This window comes from Mauremys reevesii, linkage group 7 (assembly GCF_016161935.1).
Source record: "Mauremys reevesii isolate NIE-2019 linkage group 7, ASM1616193v1, whole genome shotgun sequence".
Lineage (NCBI taxonomy): Eukaryota > Metazoa > Chordata > Testudines > Geoemydidae > Mauremys > Mauremys reevesii.
This window is the reverse complement of record NC_052629.1, coordinates 94,769,766-94,784,509: the sequence shown is the minus strand read 5'-3', so window position 1 is coordinate 94,784,509 and position 14,744 is coordinate 94,769,766. Positions and strand designations below refer to the sequence as shown.

The 14,744-nt window shown below is 55.8% G+C and overlaps 1 protein-coding gene across 1 annotated transcript; it reads left to right on the top strand.

Annotated features, from left to right (window-relative positions):
- The first annotated feature begins 4,602 nt into the window (after nucleotides 1–4,602).
- Nucleotides 4,603–12,483, top strand: LOC120368835 (solute carrier family 22 member 6-B-like). The gene is made up of 10 exons (XM_039481483.1): nucleotides 4,603–4,971; nucleotides 7,508–7,611; nucleotides 7,918–8,072; nucleotides 8,520–8,688; nucleotides 8,999–9,122; nucleotides 9,361–9,479; nucleotides 10,342–10,559; nucleotides 11,034–11,142; nucleotides 11,784–11,987; nucleotides 12,411–12,483. The coding sequence occupies exons 1-10, from the start codon at nucleotides 4,603–4,605 to the stop codon at nucleotides 12,481–12,483; spliced, it is 1,644 nt and encodes a 547-aa protein (XP_039337417.1).
- Nucleotides 12,484–14,744: the final 2,261 nt, after the last annotated feature.

Sequence of the window (14,744 nt, the reverse complement as noted above, 5' to 3'; positions counted from 1 at the left end):
CTCCCCGAACAATGTTGCCAAATGTGACTGTACCGGCTGTACATGCTGGTGTATATTGGCCTGACACCCGCCCTGCCCTCCAGCCAGGTGGGGCTTTAAACTGTCTCCTGTGGGTGGTGTGTATTGGCCTGACACCTACTCCTCCTCCGGCCTGGTGGGACTGTGAACTGGCTCCCTCTGGTGATGTGTTTTGGCCTGACACCCACCCCTCCTCCGGCTTGGTGGGACTGTGAATTGGCTCCTCCTGGTGGTGTATATTGGCCTGACACCTGCCCCACCCTCCGGCCTGGCAGGGGCATCAACTGGCTCCCCCTGGTGGTGTGTATTGGCCTAACACTCGCTCCTTCCTTCAGCCTGGTGGGGCTTTAAACTGTCTCCTGTGGGTGGTGTGTATTGGCCTGACACCTACCCCTCCTCTGGCCTGGTGGGGCTGTGAACTGGCTCCCTCTGGTGATGTGTTTTGGCCTGACACCCATCCCTCCTCCGGCCTGGTAGGGCTGTGAACTGGTGGTGTATATTGGCCTGACATCCACCCCTCTAAAGTGACCCTCCCTACTGGGGGAGGGGAGCTCTGCATCTGTGGCCCATCCAGCCAGCAATGATGGTTCATGAGATGCAGGTTTCTGTCCTACTGTGAGTTGAGACCCAGCCAACAGATTTCATAGCTGCTGATGAGTCACTACCAAGCTGGGCTTGGATTGGATCCTGTGGCCGAACTCATGCTCTGACCCCCTTTGGGGCAAATTGAGCAGAGTGGGGAGAAGGGCTTGGGGGCTCTGAAGGTGTCGAGGGCTCCCCATTAGGTGTAGGGAGCTGGGGGGAAGCTAGGCAGCTCAGCGAGGCTGTACAGGAGGTGGGGTAGCTGGATCCAAACTGTAACATTCATCAATGGGGCTGGAGTTTGGAGTGACCCTTCTATATTGGGTATGAGCCCCCAGGCAGCAGGGACAGGATGTGTGTATGGGGGGGGGGGTTGCCTAGGTGAGATTTCCTGCACCTGTTCCTGTGGCCTTCTGTACATTTTGTAAATGTACTAAGAAATGTACTCAGCCACACTAAGAAATTTCCCTTGCTCCATGTCTCTGATCCCTGCACACCAACCACCCCATGGAGTCAGGACTGGAGCTCCTCTGGAAACAGCGGCAGGGGCATGTTTCTCCCTCCAGAAAGTGTTGATATTTTCAGCAAAAATCTAAGCATTTTGATTCTGAAATGCCACTGCAGTGCCTTATGGGAGACATAGTTTGGCAGACTCCTGCTCCTGTCTTCTTTGTGAGATGGGTGCCCTGGCCAGACTACATCTCCCATGATGCACCATGGACTTCCCTCTTGTACATGGGAAGGGAATGCATCTTGGGAATCCCTGACTGGTGCATCATGGGTGATGTAGTTTGGGTGCCTCATACACCCATTCTCCTCTAGGCTGGGCTCCCAGGATAGATTGCATTTTCCCATGATGAACCACACTCTTCCCCACATGGGGATGATGGGGGTCAGAGGCAGGAAGGCTCCTGCCTGGGGTGCTGGGGACCATGTACATAGCAGGTTCCACACCCTAAAGAAGCTGCCTCAAGTGCTGGCTACTAGCAGAAGGGGGATGAGCGTCTGACGATATGAGAACCCCCGTGTTACCCCTGTGCTGTGGTAGGATAATAGATCCCCTAGGGCGAAGACTGGAAGGAACAATATAGCCCAGGATACCAGGTGAGTCTCCTGTTCTGGTCATCCCAGACAGTAATCACCAATCTATGTAGGGTGGCAGAACTGCCAAGAGGTGGTGGATGGTGTAGGGCTAGGGAGGGGTAAATTGGGGGTACCCCAGGGATGGGTGGTTGGAGAGGCAGAGATGGGTGCCCTAGTGGCTGGGGTGCGGCAGAGAAGAGGGATGTGCAGTGATAGATCAACAGACCCACAGTTTAGGCTGTAGGGGGATGTGAGAAGTGCTTGTGAGTCTTATCGAGGGTGATTTTAGATCAGAGGTCGGCAACCTTTCAGAAGTGGTGTGCCGAGTCTTCATTCATTCTCTCTAATTTAAGGTTTCGCATGCCAGTAATACATTTTAACATTTTTAGGTCTCTTTCTATAAATCTATAATATATAACTAAACTATTGTTGTATGTAAAGTAAATAAGGCTTTTAAAATGTTTAAGAAGCTTCATTTAAAACTAAATTAAAATGCAGAGCCCCCCCAGACTAGTGGCCAGGACCTGGGCAGCGTGAGTGCCACTGAAAATCAGCTTGCGTGCCTCCTTCGGCACCCGTGCCATAGGTTGCCTACCCCTGTTTTAGATGGTCTCCCAAGTTTGCTATTGAGCTGGCCCTGGACTGGAAGATCTCCTTGGGCTGGTGCCTGCAGGGGCATTCCTGGCCCTGATCCCTCCTGGGGGTGTAGGAGGTGCCCCTTGCCCACAGAGATACCGCACTGGCCACCCCCAGGGCTGCCATCTGGAGAAATGACACAGCCAGCTGAGTGCTGTAGATGCAAAGCAGAGCAGAGCCCTGACAGAAGCGAAGTGGCGATGGCCTGCCACACAGGAACAGAGCCCCAGCTGTTCGTCAGCATGTGGGCTGGCCGATAGGGCAACACCTTGAACAAAAGGGGCCACTGATGTGGGGTGCCCAGAGTGACACCCTGGCACCCCAATATTCACCACTGTCATGTAATTAGGATATGTCTTGTACAAAGTATGCCTTGTGAGGTATCGTTCTAAAAGTCTTGATCCACTAGACAGTAATATCTCGTTGGATTGTATGTTCTGTCGTCGTATGTGAAGTTCTGAAGCTTGGCTATGTATGTGTTACTGAAACATGTCGTGAGGTTGAAAACACCCACAAGCAGCCTTTCAGGTACAACAGTAAAAAGGCCAAACAATGTTAATGGCTTATTGAGGAAATGCACACAAGCACAAGGATTACCCCAGGGACTGCATACAATAGAAACCTCTCAGAGATAGCACTACACAATGGGAACTGTTTGACCCAGGGAGAAGATATAAAAGGGGGAAAATGACATTATGAGGGGGCCTCACTCTCTCTACAACAACACACCTGGAAACACCTGAGGAGCAAGGACCGAACTGTGGGAAGTGATGGTCACAGGCTAGAAGGATTTTTAGCCTGTGTATGAAAGCCTGGGAAAGCCAAAGCAACCTGTGCTTGAAGAATTTGCCAGCCTGTTTATCACTCAGGGTAAGAATTTGCTAATTTATATCCTACCCATCTAACGTGTTAAGCTTAGTTTGTGTTTTTGTTTATTTACTAACGTAATCTGCTTTGTTCTGTTTGCTATCCCTTATTATCACTTAAAATTTACCTTTTGTAGTTAATAAACTTATTTCTTGTTTATTTCAAAACCCAGTTTGTGCAATTCATGTGCGGGGGAGGGAAACTGTGCATGTCTCCCTCCACATTGAGGGAGGAGGCGATTTTTAGGCTGTACAGATCTCTCTATAGAATGAAAAACAATGTGATTTTGGGTTTGCACCCCAAAGGAGGTGTGCACGTGAGTGCTGAGCTGAATTCTCCCATACAGCTGATTTCAGTCTGTGTCTGCAGCTGGGTGTGGCCTTACCTGTGTGTGCTGGGGAAGGCATGAGGGCCTAGCACAGCAAGGACAGAGTGAGGAAGCCCAGGCTGGTGGAACAGGCGGGCTCAGTGGAACCCCAGCACATCAGGTGGCATCCAGGATGGGGGGTCCAACCCGTCACAGGGAGAATAATCTGGTTTTGGTCTGTTTGGATAGTCAGGTCTTCTGGACCATGTCTTTCACTGTGTGACCATGCAACATGATGGGGGCCCTGATCTTGGCTGGGGTCTGTGCAGCGCCCAGCACAATGGGGCCTTATCTCGGTTGGGGTCTGTACAGGACCCGGCACAATAGGGACCCTGATCTCGGCTGGGGTCTGTGCCGCGCCTGGTACAGGACCTCGCTCATTCTCAATCCAGGTCTCTAGGCTCTACCCACCCACAAAGTTCAGTGCCAGGCAGGGGGAAGGCTGCGTTGGGGGTCTGCTCCCATTCCGGTTAAATCCTCTCCCACCAAACGCAACACTCCTGTCTGTTGCCCACTGGGTCTCTGTGACTCATTAATGCCGCATGCTCTCAGAAGCATCCGTGACGTGGGGGAACTGGAGCGGGACTCAGTGGATTCCACAGCTTCCGACCATGTGAGTCATCACCTGGGAATGACTATCAGTCACAGAGGTAAATCGGAACCCAAGCCCTAGAAGGAAATGCCCTAGTATTCCATTCCCCACCGCCCCTACCAAGCCAGCACCCCACCCTGGCACTGGATTGCTGCGAGCACCCCCTAGAGAGGAAAGAGTCTGTGTCCCATTTCATGACCCAGCTACTTGCCCCATCCCCCCAGCACCTTAGTAGCTGAGTAATGCTTCTGAGACGTATGTCCTCTGCTGGACCTTGTTCCCTTCCCCACTTCCTCCACATTCTCAACCTCCCACCTGACTCTGCCCTTGATGCTGGTCAAAGATTTACCAGGGCCAAAGGCCGGGCTAGGGCAGATAGATTGACTGCTATACGAGCCAGGGGCTCTGGAGAAGAAGAGCAACCAGGCAGTCAGGAAGAAGTTTCCCCACAGCCTCCATGGCCCCTGGTGTCCAGCTGGAGAAGGAGCAACGTATGGGCTTCTTCCAAACCATCCTTGTCGCCCTGGTCTTCCTCCCTCTCCTCATGGTGGCCTCCCATAACTTCCTGCAGAACTTCACAGCTGCTGTCCCCAGGCACCGGTGCTACATCCCGGCGGGAGACAATGCCACCGCAGAGGTGACTGGAGACCTGCTGAAGATCTACGTTCCTATGGATGGCAACCAGGAGCCAGACAGGTGCCTGCGGTTCAGCACCCCACAGTGGCAGCTTCTGGCCCCTAATGGCACCAGCACCAACGCCACTGAGCCCTGCCTGGATGGGTGGGCGTACGACAGGAGTGTCTTCAACTCCACCATCATCACAGAGGTACAGAGGGGAGCGTGAGGGATCATTCCAGGGGAGCGGGGACCTGGAGCTGTGACAACATTACAGGCTGGTTATCTATCCAGCCACCTATCCATTCACCGACCCATCTATCTATGTCCCCACCCAACCACCTATCCATCCATCCACCCCTCCCCCTCGGTTTTGTGCTCTCACCCATAGTATCTGAGCCTGTCTCATGCATTAGAGTGGCATAGCAAGGTGCCTACTGGACTACATGGCATCTCTGGCTCTCCTTCCTCTTGGGGGCATACAGACTGTGCTTGTAGGGGGCTGTTGGATCAGTTTGGTGGCAAAGTGTTATCTAACAAGCAGTGGGACTATCGGGCTGTGGCTTAGCTGCATGTCCTCTGGAAGTTCTCCCCGGGCCTGAACCACTTGGCTGGCCACGCCTTATCTCTGTGGCAGCTAGCCTGGGCTTTGTGGTCGCCATGGCCCTGCAGGAGCTCCCTGCCTTTGCCAGCCTGACATGGAGGAGATGTCTCCACTGTAGCTATGATCTGATCCATGAATGCCTTTGTAGACCAGGACCAAGGCTGTGCCCTGGCAGGGCCTGGAGCAAAGGGTGGGTGCTCACAGCCTTGCGGTGCAGGGACCCCCGTGCTGCCCTGACTCACTAGAGGGAGCCCTTGCATTGCCTGCGCAATCAATGTCGGCCAGGAGGTGACACAGGGCGGGGCTTCTGAGCCAGCTGGAGGTGGGGGGAGCTAGCCTGGAGGCTGCCTGGTTGGCCATGCTCCATGATGACTCAGTGAGATCCCGAGATGCCCTCTCAGCGGTTTCATCACCTAAGCAAGGCCCAGCTAGTTCAGTAGTTGGATGGGAGATCTTGACAGAGTGCCCAGCTTCTCTGGGGAGCCAGGCTGGGGGCTCACTAGGGGCTGCTTTTCCTGTGGAGTGTGCACTGATTGTGCTGCTGCAGGGAGAAGGGGGGTGGCTCCCTAGGGGGTGCTCTCAGTGCTGACCCCAGCAGTAGGGGATGCCATGCCACAGGGAGCCAGCTAGGTGGCTCAGCAGGGGGCACTCCCCTCTGAATTGGTGCTGGCCCCAGCGTGGCACTGAGAGTCTCTGTGCTTTAGGGAGCCAGGTGAGGGGGGACCTAGTAGGGGGCACTGCCTCCTCGCAGGCAGTGCTGACTCCAGTACCCCAGCGCAGTGCTAGGGGGGGCTGTGCTGCAGGGAATGGGGGGGGGGGCTCAACAGGCGCTGGTGTGCCATGGAGCAGCGCCCGGGCTCAGTCCTGCTCTACAGGGTGGCACCTCTGCCTTGGCATCACCCCTCCTGGTGCTGCCCAAGGGCCTGTGCCTCTGTGTCCCTCCTGCCAGCCCACAGGGCCCTGCTGTGGCAGAAATTCAGCCTGAGTCACCCCTCTGAGAGCCAGGATAATGGATAACAGTCCTGGTGTTTTCCTTGGCGGGGATCCTGTGCCCGTCCCTTCTCCTGTTCTTAGCGCACCCGTGACATATCATGCTGCCAGCTGCCCCATGCCCAGCTGGGTTACATTGTAACCCGCTTGGAACAACCCATGATCCCCTGGTCCAGGCCCCACCCATCATTCCAGACCCCAGACTTGGCAGGGGAGGAGGGACGCTGTCCTGTCCCCCGAGCCCTTGTGTGGGGCTGTGGAATCTCAGCTCCAGTCCTGGCTGCACGGACAGTGCTGGGCCAAGGCGGGGCTAAGGGCTTTGTCAGCAGCAATGGGTGGTACACGGGAGTGTGGTGGAATCAGCAGGGCATAAAAGGGGCAGAGGACATTTGAAGGGCATGGGTGCTGGCAGGCTTGGGCACAAGGTGTGGGGGTCACAGGGCTCAGGTGGGCATGGGAGCTGCAGGTGGGCATGCAAGGGAGGTTTTGGATGGCACAGATGGGCATGGACAGCAGGGGTAGCTGGGCTGGCGCTGGTGGGGATGGGCAGCAGGGGCAGCTGGGCTGGTGCTGGTGGGGATGGGCAGGAGGAACAGCTGGGATGTCCCAGCTGGGCTCTGACCAAGTGGGTCCAGATGGGTGCAGGTGATCTCAGATGGCCCAGTGGCAAATGGGGAAGGGGCACAGATGGGCACTCAGAACCCATCAATGGCTTTGGATGGCATAGGAGGATGCTGGGGTTTGGAGACCAGAGTTGGGCTCAGAAGGGGCTTAGGTGGAATGGGGTGAGCTCAGGGGACGGAGGTGGGCTCAGGTGGGCATGGATGGCGCAGTTGGGGATTCCTGTCATAGACAGGCATGGGCAGCACAAGTGTGGGTGGGTGGCATAGCTGGGCACTGACTGATGTGGGAGGCTCAGCTGGACATATGCCTGGCACAGCAGGGCCCTGGCCTCTACTTGCTGCCAGGGTACAGATACTAGCAAGGGCTCAGGTAGCTCAGGTGGGCAGAGGAGACATAGGTGTGGTTCCTGGCCCTTTGTGCCAGCTGTGTCCCTGAAGCCCATCTGACTATGCAGTCAGCCCTTTGCCCAGCAGTGCGGCGTGCCATGGGGCACCCCTGGATTCACACCCCTCTCCCCACTCCTCCCCAGTGGCACCTGGTCTGTGGCCAGCGCACTCTCAAGGATTTTGCCCAGTCTATCTACATGGTGGGGGTGCTGGTGGGAGCACCGGTCCTCGGAGGCCTGGCGGATAGGTGAGTAAAGAGGATCCCCCCTCCCTGCCCCCCTGGATCATGCCATGGGCCCATCCAGCCTGGTATCTCCCTCCCACATCAGCCCCATGGGCCAATCCAGCTGCGACCCCCCTCACACATCAGCCCTATGGGCCCATCCACCTTAGTATCCCCCCTAGATCAGCCCAGCCTAGTATCCCAGCCTGCATCAGCCCCATGGGCCCATCCAGCCTAGTATGCCCCATACCTGCCCCCCCGGATCAGCCCCATGGGCCCATCCAGCCTGTATTCTCCCTTTCTCCAGTGGTGTTGTCTCCCCTGCTGCAGACTGGGGCGCCGGGCACTGCTGCTCTGGTGCCTGCTGCAGATAGGTGTGATGGGCACCAGCGCCGCCTTCGCCCCCAACCTGGCAGCCTACTGCGCCTTCCGCTTCTTCAGCGGCATGGGTACTGCGGGCTTCATCCTGAATGGCACCAGCCTGAGTGAGTGTGGGAGGGGCCTAGGGGTGGGGAGCTGGCATGCGGGGGCGAGTGTGAGGTTGAGGGTAGGGGCCTGAGGGATTGGGGGAGGTGAAGACTGGGGGGCAGTGAGGGGCATGTGTGTAAGGGGGGATGTTTGTGGGGGCTGGTGGTGTGGGCTGTGGGGGAGCTGTGATTGGGGGCTTTGTGTGGGAGGGACTGTGGGATTTTGGGGGGCTGTGTGGCAGGGGGAAATATGAGGGAGGTTGTTTGGGGAGGGGAGGGAAGTGTGTATGGGGGTTCTGGGGGGCGGGCTCTATGTGTGGGTGCATGGGGGGCAGCTCTCCCCCCACTGCCCCACCCTGGGCCCACCCAGCGCAGAGGGGTGCAGGCTTGAGCCCTGCTCCCCAAGGTTGGGCAGGCAGGGTGAGGTTGGAGGGTGCCGCGTCTCATCCTACTCATTGCCCCCAGCCCTGGAGTGGATCCCATCCCAGTTCCGGGCCATGGTGTCCACCATCCTCGCCTGCAGCTTGACGCTTGGCCAGCTGCTCCTGGCTGGACTGGCATACGCCATCCGTGACTGGCGCCAGCTGCAGCTGGCATCCTCAGTGCCCTTCTTTCTCTTCTTCCTCTACAGCTGGTAGGTGCCCTTGGGGCTGAGGGGCACACATCCAGAGGGAGCCACGGCTCCAGGCAGGGATGGCATTATGGGCTCAGGAGCCGCAGGACTCTATGTCTGGGGGCCCACACCCCATGGCAGCGGTAGCCTATCGCCTGGTCCAAATGGAGACCCTGCAGCCCTGTTCCCCTGATAGACCAATTGTCAGGGAAGCACAAAATCCCAGATCTGTTGCCCAGAGCCCTGGGGACATGGGTGCCCAGTCTTCAGCGGGCACCATGCCCTCCACTCTCTCTCTCTGAGCCCTGGTCCAAACCCCCCCTCTCCCCAGGTGGATCCCAGAGTCCGCACACTGGCTCATCATCAACCACAGGCCTGAGAAGGCGCTGAGGAACCTGCGACGGGTGGCCCAGATCAATGGCGAGAAGCTGGAGGGGGAGGGCATCTCCCTGGAGGTATGGGGCACAGATTACACTGTGGGGTCTAGTGTCTAGAGATGCGGGGGCTGGGAGTCAGAGCTCCTGAGTTCTATGCCTGGCTCTGCGAGGGGAGTGGGGTCTAGTGGTTAGCGATGGGGGGGCTGGGTGTCAAGCCCCAGGGTTCTCTCTCCCTGGCTCTGCCCATCTCCCTCTCTGGAGAAGAGGTGTGATTTTTCTCCCCTGCTCTCAGCTCCAACCTTGTCTCCCTCCCCAGACACTGAGGCTGGAGATGAAGCAGGAGGAAGAGAGCTCAGGGCCCTCCCAGTGCTCTGCCCTGGAGCTGTTCCGGACAGCGCCCATGCGTGGGGTCACCTGCTGCCTCATGCTGGCCTGGTAAGGGGCTCCCCTTGCCCCCATAAGTACCCCCCCAGGCTAACAATACTAGTGCGATGAACTGACTGGGGAGGGTGATTGCACCATTGTCTCCTGTTGAGTGGGATTCCCCTGGGCTTAGATGACAGGGGGCAAGGCTTTGGGGCAGCTGTGTGTCAGAGCCCCTATACTGCTGGCCAAGGAGGGGGATTCCCCATGGCTTAGACAGCACGAGGTGAGACTTAGGAGCAGAGGAGGGGGATTCTCCTGGGGCTCAGATGGCAGGAGGTGAGGCTTAGGGGCAGAGAAAGGGGATTCCCTTCGGGCTTAGGTAGCCGGGGGCGAGACTTAGGGGCAGACTTAGTCAGAGCCCCTGTACTGCTGGCTGAGGAGGGGGATTCCCCTTGGGGCTCAGATGGCAGGAGGATCTGAGTTCTAGTCCCCATGCTGCTTACTCCCCCAGAGGATTCCATGGTCAGGATGGGAGCAGAGTGTTTATCCCCACAGCACTGACTTAAGCTAAGAGGAGGCATGGAGAAGGCTCAATTTTGCTTTGGCCCCCAAGTATCTGGGTTTGTAATTAGGCAGGGAGTTTCTCCAGTGGGGGAACTCCCTGTAAGTAAATGTGGGTGTCACCAAAACCCTGTGGGGATCCCCCCATGTGAACAGGAAAGTCTCCCCCCCCCCAGCAGGTGGAGACAAAGACAGACAGAAATGGGGAGGGAGAACCAGACAGACCAGAGGATGGGGAGAGACAGACATGAAGGGGAGACAGACGGAAGAGGGAGGGAGAGACAAACAGACGGGAATGGGGCTGGGAGGCAGCCAGACTCTCCCCATTTGAGCCGCCGCTCACCCCGGTTCTCCCTATCCCATCCGACAGGTTCTCCCACAGCTTCTCTTTCTACCACCTGGCCCTGGACCTGCAGCGCTTCAGGGGCATCAGCATCTTCCTGGTGCAGCTGATCTTTGGCGCTGTGGACATGCCCTTCCGCATGCTGGTGGCTGTCGTCGCCAACCGCCTGGGGCGCCGGCTCACGCAGGCCGCCTGCCTGGTCCTGGGGGGACTCTTCATCCTGGCCAGCATCCCCGTGCCGCAGGGTGAGTCCAGGGCATTCGGCCAAGTCAGCATAGCATTCCCCGCTGCCCGGGGCTTCGCCAGCATGCAGCCCAGCCCAGATCAGACCCGGTAGCCCCCACTCCCTGCCATCTCAGATCAGACCAATGGGCCCATCCAGCCTGGTATCCCGTCCTCCCTGCTGGGCAGGAAACTGAGCCGGTGATGGTGCGGTGGAAGCTGGGGTGGCTTTGGTGGTGGGAAGGAGGTTTGGCCAGTGGCTGAGATTGTAGCCCTACAGGTGGCCCAGGGGACTGGTAAGTGACCAGTGCCCCTGCCCAGCTATGGCACCATGAAACCCCAGCGTGGCGGGTTTGGTCCTGGGCTGCCCATCACCCAGTACTGGGTCTCTGAGTTAGAGATAGGCACCCCCAGAGCAAAAGGGGATACAGCGCATTGGGGTGGGGGCTCTTCTCAGCCTGATGCATTCTGGGTCCTCCTCCCCTCTCTCCCCCTAGACATGGAGGTGCTGCTGATTATCCTGACTGTCCTGGGAAAAGGGGTCTTCTCCTTCTCCGTCAGCTGCTCCTACCTGTACACCACTGAGCTCTACCCCACTGTCATCAGGTGAGTGGGGCGGCGCCCTCTGGTGGACAGCATCAATGGAGGCAGCATTGCCTGAAGCACAGGGAGCAGGGCTGGGAGCCTAGTGACTTGAGATGTTCAATCTAATACCCCCCGCACAGTGAGGAATGATGCCCTGAGGCCCAGCCTAAGGGTCCCATTGCTCAGGTCCAAGGTGTCCCTCCCTGGGGTTCCTCCCTCATTCAGCTAGCCGTTCCAGTCCCTCCTCAGCTGGGACACAGTTGAGCTCTGTGGATATCTCCAATCATCTGCGCCCTCCAGTCCTGCTGGGGCAGATCCTGCTGAGCCTCCCCATTTGGCTGGGACACTCCTGATTTCAGCTTCCCCCACCTGGGGTCTAAAGCAGCTGCTTCAGTGTCCCATTGGGGGAGCCCTGGAGCTGTGCCTGGGGCAGATCTTGATGGAGGGAGCAGGCCAGTGATGTATTTACGTGTCCAGTGGGGAGGCGGAGCTGAGAACTGATGGGTCTGGAGTGGGAATGAATGGATTTGGCTGCAAGGGGGTTATGCAAATAAAGAGTTACTTATTCATAAAATATGCAAATTAGACCATCTGCTTATTTTTATAACGTATCCAGCCTTAATGGGATTGCTCAGTTCTCTGTGGCTTCTCTTTCTCCCCAGGCAGACAGGGCTGGGGGTCACCTACATGATGGCCCGGCTGGGAGCGGTGGCAGCCCCCATGGTGGAGATGACCCAGGCCTTTGTCTCCTTCCTGCCCCTGCTCCTGTTCGGGGCAGTGCCCATCACAGCTGGCATCCTGGTCAATTGCTTACCAGAGACCTTGGGGGTCCCACTAGCCGACACGATGAAGCAGGTGGAGGACAGGTGGGTATGATGGGCACTGTGTGAGGGCGGAGGCAGGATTGTGTGTGTCTGAGCCTGAGTGTATGTGCGCGAACATGGGTGTGTGTGTACATGGACACGGGTGTGTGAATGTATGATAGCTAGATGGATGCAGTGTGTGTGGATGGATAGAGGGGTGGTGTGTATGGGGATGGCTGGATAGATAGCTGGGGTGTTTGGGATGACTGGGGGGGGTGCATGGCGATGGATGGATAGCTTGCTATCTAGGAGTGGATAGATAGCTTGCTATCTAGGAGGCATATATGGGGATGGATAGAAGGACAGATCTTAAACACTTTACACAAGCCTTGGATGAAAGGACAAAGAGTCATTAATTATTAATTGTTATTTGTAATGATCCAGCTGTTTGGTGCTTTTGTTCTTCTTTTCTCCCTTTGTTTTCAGAGCAAGAAAGAAAAGGAGCAAGAAAGAGGAACTGAGGAAAGAAGCCAGGGGAACCAAGAAAACCAAATTTTAAACACAGGCTCTTGTGTCAGGCACTGGACTGGACTCTAGAGACCTGAGTTCAAATCCTGACTCCCTGTGTGACCTGGGGCGAGTCACTTCATCGCTCAGTGCTCAATTTCCCCATCTGTAAAGTGGGGCTAATGATGCTTCCCTGCCCCGTGGGGGTTATGGGGCTAAATCTATCAATCTATGGGAGGCTCAGATACTAGCATGATAGGCCCCACTACAGAACTAGATAGAGATAGAACCAGACAACCAGCTTTTTATCACAGAAGCAAAATCTTGAAAGGGTCCTTTTTATCTGGGATTCTGCAGCTTGGATTTTTAGTTTTTTCGGTGTTCATTTACCACAGGATGAAGAGGGGACACATTTCTTCCCACTAGGCTGACTGCAAACCCTTAGAGAGTTAGTTAACTCTTTCCGGCACATATCCAATACTACCATGGAATTGACCTGCTTGCAGTGCTTTTCACAATTGATTTACACATGGCTCATCAGGGACTGGCAAATGCTGGGGCAGAATTGGTAGATTGGACTTTGAATCAATTTGCTTAGCACATATTAACATGATGGTGTTTTATTCTGTATACTTAACCTTTCTCCATATCCACTAGCTGTATAGAAAATCCCCTTTGCTAGAAAGGGTTTTGACATGGAAAGCCTTTTGTGTGACCTCTGTTGAAATGCACCTATTTAATATTGCCGCCCATCAACCATAGCTGGTGTCAGAACCTTGTAAATTGGTTTCCTATCAGAGGAGAAGTAAGTGAGACAGAATCAGTCGGCATTTTCTTAGTGTAGCCTGTTTATCCCCTGCGCTATATGCACCAGTCCTGGAACAGAGGTGGACACAAACAGCACTGCAGACAATCCCTTCTTTTTGTAAACTCCATCCAAACACCCATGCCCAGTTCCCAGGGAGCTGCTCTACCCCCCAGAACTGCTGCGGTTTAAAAAGATTAAAGCAAAGAGAAAATTCTCTTGCTGCTTGCAACAGCAGCGTATCTGAAAAGAAAATATTTACATCACAAAACCAACAGTGATACAGTGTGGCTTCAAAGACTCAAGGCTGGGGAAAATAACTTGTAATGCTATGTGTGACAGCACCATCTGGTGACACTCCCCCTGCCATAGCATTATCAGCTGACTAGAAGCCATGCTGAGGAATCAGTGGGATGCTCTTCCTCCTGACGTAGTACTGACTGCAATGGTCCAAGCCTGGGGATTGTATGGACCGTATGCAGCGTGTGTTTGCTATGTTAAGTAGCCAGGTGGGAAAGCCACCTGCTAATACCCTGGGGTCACAAACTGGTCCAATCCTGGTTTCCAAATGGGCACTGGTTTGTTGTGATGGGCTCCAACTGCTGGATCCCTCCTGCTTAGCTCCCTGTGTCTGAGTCTGATCCCTGTCCCTGTGCTGGGTCTCCCAGGGTTATATCCCATTTCTGACACCCTTCTTGAGCAGTGGGACTTCAGCTGCCTAGACCCTGGAAACAGTGCCCCAGTCCTCCTGAGTCCTCAAGTTGCTTATCTATTTCTCTCCTGGAGTCTACCTGACTGTGGGAACGCTGGTTTTCCTAGTTACACTGTTCAGGGATAACTGAACAGCAAAGGAGGGAACGCACACACTAGTTGGAAGTAACGGAGGAGGAGAAGGACCTAGGAGTCCTGGTTGATCGCAGGATGACTATGAGTAGGCAATGTGATGTGGCCGTTAAAAAAGCTAATGTGGTCTTGGGATGCATTAGGCGAGGTATTTCTAGTAGGGATAAGGAGGTGCTAGTCCCGTTATATAAGGCGTTGGTGAGACCTCATTTGGAGTACTGTGTGCAGTTTTGGTCTCCCATGTTTAAGAAGGATGAATTCAAACTGGAACGGGTACAAAGAAGGGCTACTAGAATGATCTGAGGAATGGAAAGCCTGTCGTATGAAAGGAGACTTGAGGAGCTCGGTTTGTTTTCCTTAACCAAAAGAAGGATAAGAGGAGATATGATTGCACTCTTTAAATATATCAGAGGCAGGGGCGGCTCTACAAAGTAGGCTGCCCCAAGCAGCGCGGAGCGCTGCGCCGCCCTTCCCCAGTCCCGCGGCGGGTCCCCTCTTCCCGCGGCTCCGGCATCCTGGGGAGGGCGGTGTTTGGCTCGGTTGAGCTCCGCCCGGCATGCCTGCGGCCGGGCCACCGGTGCCCGGGACGAGCGGACCTGCCGCAGTCATGCCTGCGGGAGCTCAACCGGAGCCGCGGGAAGACGGGACCCGCCGCAGGCATGACT

Excerpts from the sequence above, each read along its gene's own strand:
- LOC120368835 (XM_039481483.1), top strand. The coding sequence starts at position 4,603 with ATGGCCCCTGGTGTCCAGCTGGAGAAGGAGCAACGTATGGGCTTCTTC. Across the intron at positions 9,123-9,360 it reads GGGAGGGCATCTCCCTGGAG|ACACTGAGGCTGGAGATGAA; the intron begins GTATGGGGCACA and ends CTCCCTCCCCAG. Across the intron at positions 9,480-10,341 it reads TGCTGCCTCATGCTGGCCTG|GTTCTCCCACAGCTTCTCTT; the intron begins GTAAGGGGCTCC and ends CCCATCCGACAG.